Here is a 19836-nt window from a genome sequence, read left to right on the forward strand (position 1 = left end):
ACATTTCTGGACTGGGCTGGCCAGGAGCTAAACATGTCTAACACCGGGGCAGAATTCTTTCTCATCTGGCAAAACTGCAAAAGAGAGTTGACTGTTCAAAGATAGGAAGAGTACCTTGTGGACAAATACAAGACTTGTTGAGCTACCTGTCTTTATTAGAAAGAGAAATGAAACTGATGTCTGCGTTAGTAGGTGAAGGGTGGTATAATTAAGTTGTGCTTAAGGTCAGTTCTGCATCTTTCATTTATTGGACAATTACTTGATTCATTCATAGAGAGATTCATAATATATAGCTTCTGAATTATCAAAATGAATGGTTGTTTATGCTTGAGCTCCTTGAGTTGGTTCAATATCAATGTATTAGGCAGACTTAAATGAAAATAAAGGTATTAAAAATCCCCTCCCCGCCCCATTCTTCCATTCCCTTTCCAATGTCTCTTTTTGACAGTAGTTACCTTGAAGGGCAGTGTTTCTTGCAGCATCTCAAGAGGAATTAATCTGTGCTCAGTCAAACCAGAGAAGTGTGGGGGTTCTTTACATTAAGACCAAGGAAGAATTAGAAGTCCTCAGGTCAGACTCATGCAGTGCTGCAATATTACATGGGTTTCACGAAAGCCTCTCCTGTAATGAAGAACCCAAAGTAAATATTACTAATGGCCCATATTTTTTCTTCAGCCTCTGTGCTTCATTAAGAAATGACAGAGAGAGTGTAACATAATACACAGTTGCAGTTACATAGCATTCTTTGCAAGATCTCTGAAGTCTATTTAACATATGGATGTGTAAGCAGCACTGAGTTTGGCCCACTGATTACATTTGGAGTTTACTAGGGTGGGTATGTCTTGTGTATCTGCCATCCAAATGATGTAATTGTTTATAGCACTCTGTGAATGACTGGAGTTAATTCTAATTTTTTCAATGAGGAAAACAGTAGTTTTGCAATTTTTACTGGAGAGAAGCAAAAATAGATGTCCCGCTGCCTCAGTAGCCTGGAGATGCTGAGCAAGAAAAGTGGTAGCTCACTATTCAGATGAGTAGCAACCACTGTTGGTTCCAGCTGTACCTCCTTGAAAAGATACTTGGTCAGGTTGGCAGAACTGGTGCCTAGATCCTCATAGCTGCAAAAGCCCACATGTTCAGAAACAATCCTTGTATCTCCTGTGCACATGGGAGGATGCAAAGGGGAGTAGGAATGGGTTTTGCTGTCCCTGGTCTCTGATTTTGGTGGGGAGGGAATTCACCCCTAGTGACTCTAATGTACTAATTTCTAAGTCTTTGCTGCTGTTTCTCCTGTGTGTTGCAGGCTGTCTCTCAGTAACGTCGTCTAGGTGTTTAGTCTCCTGTGTTCACTAGAAGTGTCTGATAATGGAAGTGTCGGGTTTTGGTTTTTTGCTAGGTGGATCTTTGTGTAACTCACTAGCTACTGGAAGCAATCAATTTGTTTTATTTAAAGATGAATTTGTGATTATTTAATAACAATAAAATGGAATCCCATTTTCCCTTGACAAAATTATTTTTCCCACTTGCTAGAAAATACTATTTTTCCCCAGTTGTCAACACATTACAAATTAAAAATAGCTTTTTTAAATCCTCCTGCAGTCTGTCCTCACATGCAGTCCCCATGGGCTTTGCTTAGACTAAAGAAATTTGAACTTTGTAAATAACCACAGAATAAATCATGTTCTGAATTCTCACTATTAAACAGAATAAGCCATAGTAGCGTGTGGTGAGAGCCCTGACTCTACCTGCACATTCATAATTAAGTTTAGAATAATTCTGGTTCTTAACAATACTTTAAATTGGACATATTGCACCTCCAAGAGATTGATTTATTAATCTTATTCAAAGTACAGAGTTGCTAACTGCAAAGTATTAGTGTAACGTAGTCTGCAGTTTCACTGCTATTGTCCAGTGTAAAACTACAGAATTTAAAATAATTGTTCCTTTTTTTTAAAAAATGTTTCTTCCCTCTTGTTGCCCCAGAATATCTTGTTTTCAAAATACTTGTAAAAATCAACATGTTTTCGTGTGTCTAAACACTGCCTCTGGAGATATAGTGACGAATTCTGAGCTGATACATGTGTCACTGTTTGGTTTTGTAACATATTCTCCTCCTTTCTTTGTTAAAGCGCTCTCCTTCCTGTATTCCAGCTAACAAAGGCAGACGTGTAAGAGGCTGTCTTACTCTCTGTGGCCCTTTATTTTTTGCCTGTTGTGTACATGCCTTTGTTTAATGTATGGATTGTGTATTTACCTCACTGCATGTCATGTGCTGCTGCTACCGTTTGCTGCTGCTGCTGTGCTTTTTGTTGTTTTACAGCTGTGGGCTAAAAGCTTTTGGAGTATGTCGTTTGGTAATCCTATGAGCAGAATATCACAGTAACTGGAGAAGATGCTTTGGGTACTTTCTCATTTCAATATGAAAGTTCTGTGTGAAAGCTGATCAGGTAGATGCAGGTTGAGAAGATGAGCAAATGTCAAATGAGGGCCTGTTTGTTTCCTTGCCCTTAGCAGAGAGCATGTGTTGAGTTATGGGAATTGCCTATAGAAGGTAGAAGTTCGGCATTTGGAAGGTATGTCATAGCAAATGATAGAAAATGTCACAGTACAAAGATAAATAAATGGGAAGTGGGGAATTGAGTAAATTGGAGCATCAGGGAGGGCTGCAAAAATTCATACAAGGAAAACAGAGTTGGATGTACTGTAGTCTGTTAGGCTGGAAAGCTCTATGGTGTTTCAAAAATCAAGGTGGATTTTTAAACATGGTGTTATCAAAGCTTTGTCAGACTGAATTCGTACCAGGTATGCTATGTCCATTTTAAACTCATACTGCCGCTTTTGTTTCTTTTATACACATATGATGATAGGAATAGGGAAGCATACAAAGCATTTATATTGAATATTCAATAAATAAGCTATAATGCCCAACAGCTCTAATAATGACCTTACCTATGCAGTTCAAAGCACACCGCTCAGTGTCTTAGGCAAGCTTACAGTAACTGCTTGTTTTTGTCAGCTGTGGCTCCAATTCAGAAGTTCATCTTTCCTCAAGATGTGTTTCTACACTGGCCAGCTTTGGCTCAGACCTATACAGGCGACACTGTGTAGACAACTAAGCTGTGGAAGACAGCAAGGCTATTACAATTTGGTAGGAGATGCTGAAATATGCTTTTGATAATCCAGTGAATTAGTTTAAAACTAATTTTAATGGTGTTAATATGGTCCACATAAGCTTTTGGCCATAGTTGAGTCAGGTTGCTTTTGTACTTAGTTCTTCTCATTAAAGCAAGGAACCTGGAGATTACTGCAGCGATACTGCTTTAAAGCCCTGTTTCTGCAGTAAAGGTGGTGGTTAAATTCCCTTCAAATTCTGTAATGGTAGATCAGGTTCTGTGTGTTTTGTGGGCTTTTTATGTTCATAAGTAAAGTAAAAATGTATTTGTTACTGGTTCAGCAGTTGTCTGCAACCACAAAGGCTTTGTAGCACATTCCAGAAAAGTTCCATCATTCATATCGTGCTTGTACTAAATTATTTAAGCGACACCGTGAAAGTCTTTGGTATGCAGATGCTACTTTGAAAGGGAAAGCATTTGGAGTATCTGAAAACATTTATGAAATGATAGATTAGACCTCTGAGTTTAACTTGCAAAAAGAAAAGGAACATCTGTTTCTTGCTATGAAAATTTTGCCTGTAGTTACTCATTGGGCTTATTTTTTAATAACACTTTTAAGAGGAAGGTAGAATTGTTCAAGGTTAAACAGTCTTTGAGTGGACTCCAAGTTATCATGTTTAGACTGGATAGAAAAAAGTTTTAAATAATCGAAGCAATATTATGTGTCGAGGGATTTACTACTTAACGGCATCAATGTTTCTAATACTGGATAAAGCTTCCAATTATTATTTGCTTCTGATAAATCTGAGCATAAAATGTTTGCTTTACTGCTAATTTTTGCCTCAATGCTTGAAACACATGATCTATGTGTAGAAAACAGGTGTATCTCAGTATGAGAATTTCCCATTTTCATTGCAGAAATACTTGCAGGCATCTTAATGTGCCGAAGTTGATTAAGCTGATGAGTATTCTCCACCAGATAATTTTTTTTTTGAAGGCTGTGATAAAACTGGAAGCCATCAAGCTAAACTCACTACTATTTAAAAAAAAAAAAAGGAGAGAAAAAGAAAAAAGAGCAACTGCACCTGTTCGCTACCATGACTGAGTTTCTGGAGAACAGGACTGTATATGCATGTATAAGATTGGCTTGGCAATATATTTTATTCCCAAAAAGCAGTAAAGTTTGTGGAATTCTTGGTATGATGTCAATGGCAAATGAGAGAAAAAACACTGGAATGTTCAAATGCTTTCTGTAAACGTTGCTGCATATTTTAGTTTGTGTGCAAGCTAGCCAAATCCTTAGCAATGGGAAAAGCCAAGGCATGCAGTGGAGCCTTCTGTAGGCCTCCAGCTTTTAGTTTTATTATTAGTGGAGAAAAGCATCCTCATCTTGCTATAATTTGTTTTAAAAAAATATAAATTCACACAGAAAACTTTGATGTGGAGATATCTTGTTTTCAAGGAAGAATCCTGCATTCTTTGATTTTTCAGTTGCACTGACAAAAGATGACTTGTTATCCAAGATACCTGGTTGTACCTATATGCCTTGTTGTTCAGTGTAGTTCTGTGTTGGGCTTAGCTTCATTGTATATCAAGGACTAGGAAAATATTCCCCTGAAGAAACTGTATTCCTGGTAAGGATGTTTTTGTAGTTCAGATGGGGTACAAAAAACCGCTCAATTCTCTCTGAATATAATCAACACTAACCTCAGGAAATATGTTGTTTGCTCTGCCTTTTCTCCTTATTTTCTCCTAAATACGTTTGCAGTGATTTACATGGGCTATATAGGAATTCACTTCTAACAAATCTCTACTACCAGTGGACAAAACACAGTAGTGTTTAGAAAATATTTACCCTTTAAAAATGCTGAATGACAAGTCTCTTCAAGTGTTTATCAGGCCCCTGAACTAGCAGCTCTTCCTTATGCATGTGCTCACCTTTCAGCAGAAGCCTTGGCGTGTTCATATTCAATAATTCTCATTGCATTTTTGTACTTTAATTAGGAAGTTGCTTGAAATCAAATTTTTATCTACTCAGTTCTGTTAGGAATTCTACTGCTCCCATATCTTATTTTGGTGAGAGTTGAGAATTCTTTTTTAATGATGTCTTTGATTTATTTTTTCGGTTGTTTTTTTTTTTTCTCTCTTGAATTGTTCTCCTAGATTGATTCAGTTGAGAATTTTACATTGTCTAATACTCCATCACGGGATGAAGATAGCAAGTCTCACCTCCATTCAAGATCAAGGTCTCCTTCTACAGCTAGTGAGATCGAACCAATTGAGGTACTTCAGTGTTGACAAATTTTTGTCTTTTTTTTTAGGAGTAACAGCTTCACTCATATAAAAATTGCTATTGCAAGTCCTTTTGTTTAGAATGAAGCTCACTCCTCTGCAGCAAGACTATTTAGGGCCTTGTAGCAGCCTTCTGCACTAAGGCTGAACTGTATTTTGGGGAATGTTGCATTTCCTTTCACATATGGTTAATTGATTAGGGATGGGAACTATGTTGAATCAATTATTAGATACAGTGTCTCTTCATAACATATCGTCAGTCATGAATATTTAAGAAATGTTGGCACAAAGTTAATGTTATACTATAGTTTATAAGAGCACACTTTGGAGTCCTGCTGAAAGTTTTGTCAATACAAAATATTAGCCAGGCTCTGCAACTATAACAATGTATCCCCTTTCCCTGTTAAAAAAATTAACTCTCCGATTATTTTACATCAGAAAAGATTCAGTCAAATTTTTAAGATAATACGAAGTTATTTTTGAGATTTAGGACATTAATCTTACACATCATTTTGCTGAGAAATGATTTGGTTTTCTGAGTCCTTTCCTATGTTAATCAGTTTGGTTTCATTGCTTGTATGTTTGGGGATGGGGTGGGTGGGACACTGTAGTCTCTTTCTTTATTCATGCTGTCTTTGATAGTGTGCATTTGATGTCTTATTGACCCTTTGGGGACTATGTTCAGGTTACAGATCATCCTCCCCGTTCAATTCACACACCAACCATGAGGACAGCATATATTGGATCGGGACTCTCTGCACCAAAGGTATTCAGTCAAGTATTCACACTTTATATATAGTAAGGGGGAAAAATATCACTCCTGGGCAACAGCTTCAGGAGAACTCTTTATCACAATAATCTTACCAGAACTGCCTAGAAGGGTTGTTTATATGAAAGCTGCTTGCTTTCTAAAATTTAAAACCCCTCATTCTTACATTATGTGGTGTGACAAATTGTACTAGGTATTCCACTGTAGCAGCACACAGATATTTGATTATAGGAAAAACAGTAGTTTGGACATTAGAAAGAGATAAATGAACCAGAACATGAAGAAAGGAAAAGAGACTTCCTAGAAAGAGAGTGTTTTCTGGCATACGTCTCACCGACCTGCCTCTATGCTCTGCATACAATAAAACTGATGTCACTGTGGGCCAGTCTCGGATTAGCAGTAAGCCGAACATGAAACTGTAGATTTGCATTTTTTGTAAGCAATGTAGAGTGAGCACTGTAGCCACCACTGCAGCACTGGGCTGGGAGAAGGAATTCCAGTTTTTCTGTCTTCTGGCCTTTTACTTGCATAAATACTGATTTTATATCAGTTGTTGAAATTATTTTGCTGTTGGCCAAATAAGCCAGTCAGTGTATGCGAATTCACAGTGAATTGTGTATATTCAAGCAAATGAGGAATGAGATACAAGCTATTAAAGAAAAAATTTTCTCATAAAGGTTTCAGAAGTGCCTCGATGGCTTAGGAATCTTCTGTATATTTAAAAAAATGACAGGTTTTCTGCAACTAATCAATGAAGTAAGTCTTTCTAATAGATCTGTTTCTCTGCTTTGATAAACTGCAAAATAGCAAAAGACTTCATTTGTGTAAAGGGAAGCTAAAAAGTTTGAGCAGACAGTGTTCTGTTGGCAACATCTTGGTAGATCAATTAAAAAAATACTGTAAGTGCACTTGGAATCATGTGAAGTACCGTGCACGTGATTTCATTTTTGCAGATATTTTGCTCAGTAAGTAATGATTGGCTATGTAATTTACTATGTTCCCTGAAGAACCTTCTTACTTTATGATTGCATCAGTTTTTAAAGCTAAGTATTGTTTCCCTGCAAATTTCAAAACAAGACGTCCATCTGTAGACAGAAAGCTTCCATTGTAACAGTAAAACTGTCATTAAATATGGATGAAGTTTGAGCACCTAGTTGTGATATCTTATGCTGTGAAAAACAGGAAAGTGAGTAAAATTTTAATATACCTACTCATTAAAGTAGCCTGCAAAATTGTCTTATTTCAGATCACGTATATTATCCAGGTTGTTTGGACAGCTTTTGCGTTCACCCTGCGCTGTATCCTTTCTCCACCTACCAGGTGTTACTTTGCTGGGAGGTTTTTTTAGAAAAGCAAAGCAGCTTTCTGGATTTTATATAAGGCCTTTTATGAATCATACTACCAAGCTACGTAGTCATTTAGCCTTGATACCATAGTATCAGCACTGCCATCCTTGAGGGGAGAGAGAGAATTAAAACACTCATGTAGTCTGTGTTCCCAAGAACTAACAAGAACAGAAGCCCTTTCAAAATCAGCTTCATCTATACTCTTGCTTTTAAATTGGGTGTTCTGCAGTTGCCTGTGCCTCACACTGTAAAACTGAACGCTGTCATGCTTTCTGGCGTAAAAATTAGAATTTTGAAAAAGTCTGGTATTTTTCTTTGAACTAAGGCAATACTCCTTATAGAGGACCATTGAATTTGCAGCTTAGAAAATACTGTGGAGGATTGACCTTGGCTGGCCTCTAGGTGCCCAGCAAGCACATACACACATTCAACTTCTAGAGCGTAATGGAATAATTTTGGCAACTCTCCTATCTGCAATGGAAGCAAACTCTTGTTCTGAGACAAGGTCCAGTTTCTGTGGTTTCATTTTCAGAGGATGGTTTAAATTATCAATAACGAGCACTGATAAGGAATTTTTTTCAGCCCATGTGTTCGGAGCTCAGATCTCATTTCAGCAAACACAAATAAGCTACCTTTTTAAATGCACCTATGCACTCTTATGTCTGTGAAGAAAATAACTGTTCTTCAGAAGTGTTACAGGTATTAACATCCTTGTCTGCTTGTTTCACAGCCTAAAGCCCACCAGTTTGTAGTGAAATCATTTAATACACCAACAAAATGCAATCAATGCACATCTCTGATGGTTGGTTTAATACGACAGGGCTGTACTTGTGAAGGTAAGCACTTGTGAAAGCAGGAAGTGTGAACTGAAGTTCGCAGAGATGCAAATTGCACAGTAAATGTTGAAGTGTGATAATGCAGGAGTCTTCTCTGTATTATGAATAACAGAATATATTCTCATGCTTCACTGTTTTAACAGTAGAAGCCAAACACTTTGAACATGTTACATAACAGATCACCTAGTTATCTGGGGATATACTTAACTCCAGTTGGTGGTAGAAGAGCTTAGTTCAGTTTACTTAAAATAGCAGTAAGGGGCCACAGTCAGCTGTCAAGTATGCTGACAGCAGCTTTGCTTTCTGAGTCAGGGCAAAATGTAAGACAGCTTTGCCATTCAGTACCAATTTTGCTTCTTTCCAGGACTAATTTATTCTATGTTTGTACATGCACAGAATGACACTCATCGTTTAGAGGAGCTTCCAGCTTTTTGTTTACTAGTAGAGTTGGGCCTAGAGGAAATCATAAAAGATTATATCAGTATGAGCTTCTGATTAGGCTCTTTCTCACCTGGATGAAACCAGACTATGTATCCATACACCTCTGAAAATGAGAAAATCGGAATTTAGAGCAGATAAAAGCATGAACTGCTGCTGTGCGCAGACTTACATGTCTGTCTCAGTGTGGCAAAGTTCAGTGAAACTACTCATTTGCTGGTCAAAAAAAAGAGAGGATTCCTTTATAAATGTCATCATCATTATCATAGTTTTTGCACTGCAAATAACCATAAAATCTTTTTGTTTCTTCTCCTCCTCGCAAGTATGTGGATTCTCTTGCCACGTGACCTGTGCAGACAAGGCTCCTGCAGTATGTCCAATCCCTCCCGAACAGACTAAGGGACCTTTGGGAATAGATCCGCAGAAAGGCATAGGAACAGCTTATGAAGGACATGTCCGAGTAAGTATCAGGTAGCTGCATTTGAGACACTTATATTAAATCTGTTGTATTCCAGAGCTGGAATTAAACTCTAATTGGGGCATCGGGGGGATGGATTCAATTATACTTTAAGGTAACCATTTGGAAGCTAAGACCTAAATTTTCACAAAGCAGCGCTTAGCATTTTCAACAGTAATTCTCTCTCCATCTCTGTCAGCCATTGTGCTCTGAATTAGTCTTGAATAGTCCATCTCTAGAGATCAGATCATCTTCCGGGGCCTGTGAGTTTTTGAGTCTTTCTGTTGATGCTAGTACTGTCCAGGGTCATTGGTGTGGATACTAAATGTGGTACATAAATGCTAAAAAAATTACGTAGTTTTGGCCATACTCCTGTTGACCAACTAGAGATGGGTTTCTTTCTCTGTATTTGTTAATATAGCTTTGCATGAGTCTGTGAAATAAGAAGAAAGAATCTGTGGTGCTGTGAATTTTTTAAATAATGTATTGTGGTGTCTGTGTGGCTGTGTTTGATGCTGTTACTGCACCTGTGCTATTGCTTATGTTGCTTAACATTATCACTGAATAAAAGCTTGTCAGCCTAGATGAGAGAATTGAATTTGGTACTGTCTGTCTGATTTTTGATTGCATGCAAACTTACAGAGAGTTAATCAGAATTTATTTTGATACAGGTACCAAAACCAGCTGGAGTAAAGAAAGGTTGGCAGAGAGCACTGGCAGTGATCTGTGATTTTAAACTCTTCCTATATGATGTAGCAGAAGGAAAAGCATCCCAGCCTAGTGTGATAGTGAGTCAGGTCGTAGACATGAGGTAAGCTGTTTGGTGCTGAGTGGGAGCTTTTCAGAGGCACTGGGAGGTTTTTTTCTGCTTTTCTTCATTGTGAAATCAGTAAGCTTTTATGAAACGCTGTAATCCATGTTGGGAGCCTTTAATTTTCAGGAAAAAAGCAGTATTTGCAGTGTGGCAGTTTAAACTTCCATTACTGCATCATGTGCCAAAATGCATCTCTTCAGCTGTGTAGAAGGCCTGGAATTAATAAAGAAAAATACATTCTTTTGGGATTGAATAGAGTTTTTAAAGACAGATAAAACTTTGTTATAGGATAAAACGAATACCATTTTTGATTCAGAAGGGCTGAATAGTTTGTTCCCACTGTTTTCAGTATTAGTGAAATACTACCAACTTCACTGAAGGCTGAGAACATTTAACATACCAACTAAGTAAAGCTCATCTCTGAACTAGGTTAGTTTATCCAGGAAGTCTCAAACAGCTGTAGCTTATAGCTTCTAGTGAGTTTGGACTTTTATGAAAGAGTTGGAGAGGTGTTCTTGGTCCAGGCTTATTTTTTAAGTGTGATTATTTTCATTTTTTTAAAAAAAGGTTTTAATTTAAACAGACAAAAAACCAGATACTCTGAATAGATTTATGTCTATCACCATTTACCAGGAATTAGTTATGCAACATTGCATTTCTGAGTTGCATCTGCAGATAAAGAGGAAAGGATAATTTTAAAAATTAGATCTCAGTACTGTCTTGTGTTCTTCACAAAACAAAGCTATCGGTACTATGGAAATACAAGTAAAAAACAAACATACAGCTTTTACTCTTTAACTCTTTTCCAATTATGTTTGTGGTCTCCATAAGGGATGAAGAATTCTCAGTGAGTTCTGTCTTGGCCTCAGATGTCATCCACGCAAATCGAAAAGATATCCCCTGTATCTTTAGGGTAAGTGTTACATCTTGAACCTAGTAACCCAGAAGTACAGGGTTTCACAGTGTGATGTACAGTGTGTAGTCACTGACAGCTTGCTAGTGTTTTATTTCCTTTGCAAGTTCTGGCCGTGTGGTATCCATGGCAGCAGCAGCAATGCATAAGGATCTGTACATATATCATTTTCGTGGTAAAAATAGCACTGGTACATTTAGACAAGCTCTCATCTCCCTTTTACGTGGGTTTTATTTTTTTAACCTTCTACAAGACATACTTTTCTCAACCGCCTGTTAGTCATTTGGAGTTCTTCTGTTCTTCATGACCTTCTATATTTTCATTTCCTAAAGTTGCCTTCTGCTTCTCAATTTAATTTCTTGTGTTTCTCCTGAAGCCGTTATTTTATGTATTTTCTTTGTATATATGCACTGGATCTCTGAAAACTCCCATTCATCAGGTAGTCAGTATAGAAATGTAGTCTAAAATGCTCATCAAAATTTATGTCTAGCATCTGGTATTAGGATTTTGCCATCGTTATTGGCTTTTTCTAATATTCTTCTTATTTTTACTATATATTCTATTGAAGCTTTGACCTCAATGAAATATCTTTGGTGTCTTATTAATTCCACTATCATTTCTTTACTATACCATTGTATTTCACTCCTTGTTTTTCTGGCTTTCAGACTGTTCATCACTCTGTGTGCTGAGAGGAGATAAACCTACAAAAGGGGCTTTCATTTTTATCTATAGTAGCTGTACCAAATACATGAAAAGGATCATAGATATTTCTTCCATAAAGACCATTCCTATTGCATTAAATTATTAATGAAAACTATTGGTTTAAAAAAAACCAACAGAATACTTTGTAAGAAGTGCTTTTCATTATAAAAATGCTGTGAGAAACAATTGACTACCTTATTTAGGGCAGACATTTCTGAATTACAGAATAAATACAAATGCATTTAGAATAAAGCAAAAGTTTTCTCTGTTCTTTGCTGAGTTATTCATACCTACAGGTTTTTCTGCTGTGGGTTCTTGATTGAGATAGGGTGTTTTCTATTAACGAAGGCTAAATTTTTGCATTCTTAGTTCAGACAGCTAGTTAAAAAGGCACTTATAGGCATCTGATACCCTTGTAAAAATGATCATGATGAAATTTTTTATCACTTACGACTTAAAATATATATTTTAAAATTTTCCAGGTTACAGCTTCCCAGCTCTCTGCATCCAGTAATAAGTGTTCAATCCTGATTCTAGCAGACGGTGAGAATGAAAAAAGCAAGTGGGTAGGAGTACTGAATGAATTGCATAGGATCTTGAAGAAGAACAAACTCAAAGACCGCTCAGTCTATGTTCCCAAAGAAGCTTATGACAGCACCTTACCCCTCATCAAAACAACACAGTCAGCAGCAATCATAGGTATGAAATTAATAAGAAGTAAGCTCTAAGAAAAATAAGTATGCTAAAAGCACGCTTTTTTTGCAAAAACCAAGTTAAATGGCATTATCTACTGAATAGAGAGTAATATGTAGTGTTTTTATCCCATATGGGAGTGTGTAGGGGTTTGAGAGAAGTGCAATTCACTACCCAGTACTTTGTCAGATCTTTAAGAATATTCCCCCTATTCTCACATACTCATTATGAATAATTTCGACTGAGAATTGGACATTACTCTTTTGTTATTTTTTAAACATAATTCCTTAACTGGGCAAAATTAGCACTATAGAATAGACGTAAATCACTGACTTTACCAAATCTGCTTGTGGGACCAGAGAGAAAATGTAAAAGCAGGGAATGAATTTAGTAATTTTAAATGCTACTGCATACAATTTGTTAAACTCTCATTATTTAAATTATTTAAATATGATACTACAGTTATTGCAAAGTTGGTAGTACTCTTAAGTGCTCTGAATGGTTTGTTAAAAATGACATTTCTTGCTGTTACTTCTACTAACAGGAGAAATGGGAAAAGACTTATTTTTTCAGAAATTTGAAAGATTGGGAGGTTACCAAGTTTTTTGTTACATGAATGTGTTGGGTTTGGCTTTGTATTTGTTTATTTCAAGATGTTAAAAAACTGTCTCTGTTAATCAGAATTATCACTATTGTTGAAGAAGAATTTCCAAAGAAAAATAACCTTTTTTTTTTTTCCTTAATATCATAGACCATGAAAGAATAGCTCTGGGGAATGAAGAAGGGCTATTTGTAGTGCATGTCACCAAAGATGGTAAGAGATTAGGAACTGGTAATTATTTCCCTAATAGTAAATAATCAGAAAGTGACTTTGTAACCTTTTTTTCTCTTACAATAATTTCTGGTTTCATTTTTCTCAATTTACTATACTATCAACTGGACAACCCCATGTGAGAGCTGATAATCAAGAAGGTGTTTTGTGTGCTTTCTGGTTTGGGTATCCTTTCCAGTATCTGGAATGCAGTTGAAGGTTTTCTTCCCTTGTTTGAAGCAGGCTCAATACTGAATTCAGACCAGGTTACTCAGGACTTTGACCAGTCGGGTCTTGAAAATCCCCAAGGACAGAGATTCCACAATCAATCTGGGCTGCCTGTTGCAAATTATTCTCACAATGAAACATTTTCTTTGTATATCCACTAGGAACCTCCCTCATTTCAATTAGTGACTGTTGTCTCCTCTTCTCCTGCTGTGCCCCTCAGTAAGGAGCCTGGCTTGATCCTTTTCTGTAACCTCCTCCTTGGTATTGGAAATGAAAACTTATGTTCAGTATTGTAAAGAGATGTAACGACAGATGCCCAAGACAATTCAACAAGCAACATGTTTAATTGTATATTTCAGTTCTCTGAGGGATTTTCTTTATTCGGTAGTTTTGTGGCTATAAACTGTTTTTGAAATGAATACTGAAATAATACTGTGGTTGTTACTGCATCGGATCTGCTCTTCCCTTCCTCTGATGAGGAAAAGCCAAAGGTCTACCCAGCGTTGCCACATCTGGTATTACTAAAATACAGGTTTTGATTCTGTATTTTTAGTATCGCAGGAAAGCAATAAAGGGGATTTTTTGGGTTTCCTTCATAGTTTATCTTTACAAATACCTATGTTACAATCAATTCACACTTCAACATTATTTACTTGGATTTGGGGGGTTTTGTTTTGGCTTTTTTTAGAGATTATCCGTGTTGGTGACAATAAGAAGGTTCATCAGATTGAGCTTATCCCAAATGAACAGCTCATTGCAGTAATCTCAGGAAGAAACCGTCATGTACGGCTTTTCCCTATGGCTGCCCTGGATGGAAGGGAGACTGAGTTTTATAAGCTGGCAGAGACAAAAGGCTGTCAGTCAATAGTTTCTGGACATGTGCGCCACGGAGCTCTTACCTGCCTCTGTGTAGCTATGAAAAGGCAGGTCCTCTGTTACGAACTGAATCAGAGTAAGACACGTCACAAAAAGATCAAGGAGATCCAAGTCCAGGGAAACGTCCAGTGGATGTCAATCTTCAGTGACCGTCTTTGTGTGGGCTACCAGTCAGGTTTCTTAAAATATCCCCTTCACGGAGAAGGCAGCCCATACAGTCTGCTCCATCCAGATGACCACACACTATCATTTATCTCACAGCAGCCAACTGATGCCATCTGTGCGGTCGAAATCTCAAATAAAGAATACCTGCTGTGTTTTAGCAGCGTAGGGGTTTACGTTGACTGCCAGGGCCGAAGATGTAGACAACAAGAACTGATGTGGCCCGCAACTCCATCGTCTTGCTGTAAGTTGCCATGTGTGTCCGTGTACTTGCTATTATACATTGAAGTGATCACTACTTGTGTTAATATCCACAGAAAGTGAAGTTCAGGGATAATTACCTGACAAGTAAATGAATGCTCTCAGCTTCTGTCAGCATTTTTAATCTAGTCAGAGGGTTTAATCCTGATCTCATTTATGCTAGTTTCGACAACTCTGTAACTGACCTATACTGCTGTAATACAAAGAGGAATCAAAGGTCAGGATTTGTAACTCCAGTGTCCAATTTCTAAACACATGGCCTGATCTCTAAAACGGCCAAAAACCTCAGGTCCTCCAGAGGCTAATGGGATCTTTATGCATTCGCTACCACTGATACTGGACTGTTGTTAATTAAAGTCTTAAAATTTGATTGTACTTTGGCTCACCATTGTGGTTCAAGCTTTCTTGATGTTCAGAGTCATCAGGATCTGGTAGTTTGACTTGCTTTTCTCTAATGGTGTTTATTCCTACCTACTGGGTTTTTTTATTTTCTTTCCTTACTCCTTCTTTCTCTCTTCCTCAGCAGTTTTTGTTGACACTATTCTCATTCATCTCCTCTCTTTGCTTTTTTAAAAAATCAGTTTTTAAGTTTTTCCCCCTCTGTCTCCCTCTTCCCTTCCAAAATACAATGTATGGCAGGCAGTATAGAAAATACATTTCATAACCTTAAGGGAAAAATACTGTAATTTTTCAAGATTTCCATTTCCAGCAAGAACTGTTAAAACATTTATTGCACGTTTTTTCAAAGCTGGGGCTTTATCTTTGTGACGGTTGGAGAAAAAAAAAACCAACTTCCAATGCCTGTCGTCTTCTTTTTAATGTCTTTCTGAATGCAGATAAGGATTAGCCAAATTTGTCCTCAGAGTATCTGTGAACGAGCCCAGTCTTATGTTGATTTTTAAAATAGGCTGCCTTCTTACCTCACTGTGACAGCAGTACAGCCACACTGCAGAGGAGAGGAATGTTTCACCTTGTTTGAGTGAAGCCCCTTCTGAATGTGGAAGGAGCAACTTTAACAGGCTATATGTCACTTCTGGTTTTCCAGCAAGAGTGTGATTATTACAGTGGACTCAGGGAATGAGTGAATCAAAATAAAAGATTTTGTGATAGATTGAAAAACAGGTATTTTTACATGTAGTTCATCTACACTGGTCATTGATACTTGGGAAAGTTTTTTGATTGCCTTAAATGAAGTGACTTGATGTTATTCCAATTCAGAATGGAGGTATATTTTATAGCAAAACCTGTTACATTTAAACACAAATTGGATGCTCTTGTTAGTCTTGGCAGACCATGGCAGTCTTGTTGCCGACATGGAAATAATGAATTCTCCTTTAGAAGTGGTCCCAGTGGAACAAATTTCATCCTGGGGAAATGTGCCAGATAAGTAGCACAAGAATTCTCTTTACAATCCAGAAAATAAGAAGAGAGAATTAAAGCTAGAAGGAAACATGAAGATTTTTATGACTGTGTCATGGTGCTTAGTTCCAACTGATGTTCATTTAGTGCATAGTCCAAAGACTCAATTCATTCAAATGACAGTTATTAAATAACAACAATATATTTTCCTACCACATCATTTACAAAATACGAGCTCTTAAAAATAGGGCTTTTAGAAGAAAAAAAACTTTGAACCACATCAGTGTTTGGCAGAGTAAACTGTAATCCCTTGTAGTTCAAAAAGCAGTTTGGTTCTGCAAAGTTAAAAGAAAAGTTGTGGGGGTTTTAAGGTTTTTTTGGTGTTGCTGGTTTAAATAAATACGGTTAAACCGTAAGAAATTGTATATTTTGAGCCCTGTCTAAAAGCACGTGACACTATACCTAATCATTCCCTCTCAGGTTACAATGCACCATACCTCTCTGTGTACAGTGAAAATGCAATTGATATCTTTGACGTGAACTCCATGGAGTGGATTCAGACTATTCCTCTTAAAAAGGTAACTTGCTGTTTCAGTATAAGTTAAAGAATATGTCTAGACTCAATATTGCTTTGCTACAGTCATACCGGGTTTTTAAGCACATTAGAAGCCATCCTTAAAACGGCTTGTTTAAACGTAATTGAACTGAAAGAAGAGCTACTGCAAAGAAACTAGTGCTTTTTGTTTGAAATATAAGATACGAAATGTGTTTTGCATGTGATTTCGCTGTTTTAGATGAATGGTCAGTCTGGAGCATATGAGTATATTGGACTTACTGATATTATTGTAGAGAGCAGTTTCTTGGTATTAATTGCAGATGGCTTCATTGGGACTGACTGCATCTATGTTATTGCCAGAAGATGATGCATGTTAAGATAACTAAAGAGGCCTTCAAAAATCTATCTTCTGCTGCTTGAGAACATTGTAGACAGGTAGCATTAGAACATTTTGGTTCAACCAGTACAAATATTAAAACCAGGGAGATGTCAGGTTTAGATCACTTATCAAAAGGACGAAGTTTTTGAAAACTGACACTTCCTTAGTATTTAGGAGGTGTTTGCTCAGCTGTATTTGGAAAGAAAAAAGAGAAGTGTTTTTCTTCCCATAGTTTAGACTGACTTCAACTTTGTATTAGTGTCAACATAATTCCTTTACTGGCATCCCAATAACTTAGAACTACAAGAAATTGCCCTTGAGGTCTTGTGTTAGTCATTCAGTCTCTCTACCTATCAATTTCCCATGTCAGATGCGGACCAGGATATTATGGCAATGCTGTGAGGATAAATAATGCAAAGATCAAGGTGCTCAGCTATTAACCGTCTTAAGGAGAGAAGAAGAATCTGGCCTTTTAGAGGAGATTTCCTCTACTCTTTCTGATGTCCAAACTTTGAGTTATGAAGCAGTTGGAGCATTTTTTTCCTACCCAGCAGGATGTGATTTAGTACTTTGATTAATATCTGGCTCAAGACTGCCCATGTAATAAGTGAAGCTACTTTCAACAAACAAGAACTGCTATATCTAGGAGACTCAAAAATGGCAATTTATTGTGAAGAGTTTGTTTCTAACACAATTTGCAGACTCAGTAGAGTGGAGTGCTTCTTTCATTTTGAAGTGGGAAATCACAAATACCAGTAGGTTTTAGCAACCTGTATGTAGTCTTACCAAGTTGCAAAGCGTAATCGTGACATGATACTAACAGAAAATAAAGCACAGCTTATTGCTTTGTGCATCTAATAGACAAAATTGAATTGTTATATGAAGTAGACTTCTAACAGAACTGTTTATTTAAATGCTGGGAGGAATGGTGTTAAGCCTATGTCTTTAAGTGGAATTTTAAGCAACTCTCTCTGTATTCGTTCTCCAAACAGAAGTTTAAAATCTAAAATTGTTTTTAACTCTGCTTTGCAGCTTTAGTGACTCACAATTGTTATTCTTGAGAGCAGGCGTGTGTTACTAGAGGTAGGAGACACTGCTCCCTGCAGTGTTCTGTGCCCTGGTTGGCTTTATAACAGTGCTCCTTTTATAGAGTGTATAATGCACCTTGGAGCTTTCAGAATAAGATGCACTATGTAAATGTGAGTTATTGCTCTTACAAAGACTGATTTTCCTTGTTTCAGGTACGACCCTTGAATACAGAAGGATCACTAAACCTTTTAGGCCTGGAGACGGTTAGATTAATATATTTCAAAAACAAAATGGCAGGTAAGTAAAGAGAAGGCAGTTTTCATCATGCAAATTTTTGTTTAGAAAGAGCATTTTTCTTTGGCCTGGATCTGTGCATTGTAGAAAGTGACCTCTCAAATGTGTGTGTGCTTGTTAATTTCGGAGAAAGCCAAAGCTTACAGATTCCACAATGATTGCAATGATATCTGCTAGGCAGCTACTCTGAACTTTTTTTTCCCTTTTGACTATTCAGTGAAGACTTGAATGAAGACTGGAAATAGAAAATAGAATGACTAGATGCTCCCTCCAAATCTGGGATCACCTGCCAGAACGCTGTCTGCACAATTAAAAACTTTAATAGTGATCTTGGCAGTACTACATTAAAATTAATATTATACTTAACCTAAACAAACCTTTCCCAAGGATCAGAAAGTAATATAATATTACGTATTTGTAACTTGTTATTAGGGTCACGTGTGATTGTGTGCCAAAGTTTTAGCTTCAGAATTCTATTTTTGTTGTGAGTCTTTTTGATTGTTTTTTTTTTCTTTTTAGAGCCCATTTTCGTAAGCATGCTCCTGAGTAATTTCCTTAACCTTTCGTTTAACCTCTTAGATGGAGAGGGGATGTGCTTTGTTTAACAATCAAAAGCTATAATTTTTTTTAACTATTCTGAAAATAGTAGAAATAAACACTCTAGAAACATATACTGCTGTTGGCAGTGTTTCAGTGTTTATTGAAATTGCTAGCAAATTTAGTACAAAAGGAATGACAGCGGTGGAGAGGAGCAATATGGTGGAAGTATGTATAAATAATTTTCAAGTCTAATAAAGATTGAACATTAGAAGTAGAGCAGAAGAGAAAAAAAAAATGGAGAGCATAGGATCAGAAGTGAGTAAGGCTGATGCTTTACTCCTGTACGCTTTTCACTGTCTTTCAGAAGAGGTTGCCAAACAGTAAAGTATCCTCCAGGTGTATGTCTTTAAAAGTCTGCAAGGTGTTTTCCCGAAGCTACTTGTAGTTTCCACACTTCATGAAATCTCCAGTTGATGTTAAGGAAAGAAGAGATTTCAGTTCCATACAAAAACTGTTTTGGCAGTGAACAATGGGTGTTGGGTATGTTCAAGCTTATTAAGTGTAACTTTAGTCTCCATATATATAAAACGAGACAGAGCGGTTGCAGCACTCATTCAAAGTAATGCTCCTATTGTATGATTATCACTGCTGTACATTTCATGTCTTTATTAAAAACACCTTGGCCAGACGTACACATGTGGAAAAAATCTTCCCTTTTCCCACAGTTGCACCAAAATACATCAGTGTTCAAACATTTCAAAAGGAATAGCCTCTTTGGAGCAGGGAATCAATGAAAAAGAATCTTGCATTGAGTTTCCAGACAATTGGCAGAAGACTGTTCTAGTGATTTTCAGTGAGAGCTGCCAAAGAAAGTTTGAGATAGAGGACCGAGATTCTTTCCTGCCCACCTAAATGTTTTGTTTGAAAGAACTAATCAGTGGTATTTTGAGAACACAGTTGTGGCAACT

General features: G+C 37.1%; 1 protein-coding gene across 14 annotated transcripts in view; it reads left to right on the top strand.

Moving 5' to 3' along the window:
• Nucleotides 1-19836, top strand: part of CDC42BPA (CDC42 binding protein kinase alpha) — a 189724-nt gene that overhangs the window by 150261 nt on the left and 19627 nt on the right. For 9 of the 14 annotated variants that reach the window (XM_052806782.1, XM_052806783.1, XM_052806775.1 and 6 more), the window contains 12 exons: nucleotides 2130-2168; nucleotides 5277-5396; nucleotides 6091-6171; nucleotides 8251-8356; nucleotides 9118-9254; nucleotides 9923-10062; nucleotides 10897-10978; nucleotides 12163-12379; nucleotides 13125-13187; nucleotides 14101-14694; nucleotides 16551-16648; nucleotides 18247-18331. In XM_052806782.1, the coding sequence (XP_052662742.1) occupies nucleotides 2130-2168; nucleotides 5277-5396; nucleotides 6091-6171; nucleotides 8251-8356; nucleotides 9118-9254; nucleotides 9923-10062; nucleotides 10897-10978; nucleotides 12163-12379; nucleotides 13125-13187; nucleotides 14101-14694; nucleotides 16551-16648; nucleotides 18247-18331 (1762 nt within the window). The remainder of the gene's footprint in view (nucleotides 1-2129; nucleotides 2169-5276; nucleotides 5397-6090; nucleotides 6172-8250; nucleotides 8357-9117; nucleotides 9255-9922; nucleotides 10063-10896; nucleotides 10979-12162; nucleotides 12380-13124; nucleotides 13188-14100; nucleotides 14695-16550; nucleotides 16649-18246; nucleotides 18332-19836) is intronic. The other 5 variants (XM_052806776.1, XM_052806778.1, XM_052806786.1 and 2 more) reach the window with 2 other exon arrangements.

This window comes from Harpia harpyja, chromosome 13 (genome assembly GCF_026419915.1).
Source record: "Harpia harpyja isolate bHarHar1 chromosome 13, bHarHar1 primary haplotype, whole genome shotgun sequence".
Lineage (NCBI taxonomy): Eukaryota > Metazoa > Chordata > Aves > Accipitriformes > Accipitridae > Harpia > Harpia harpyja.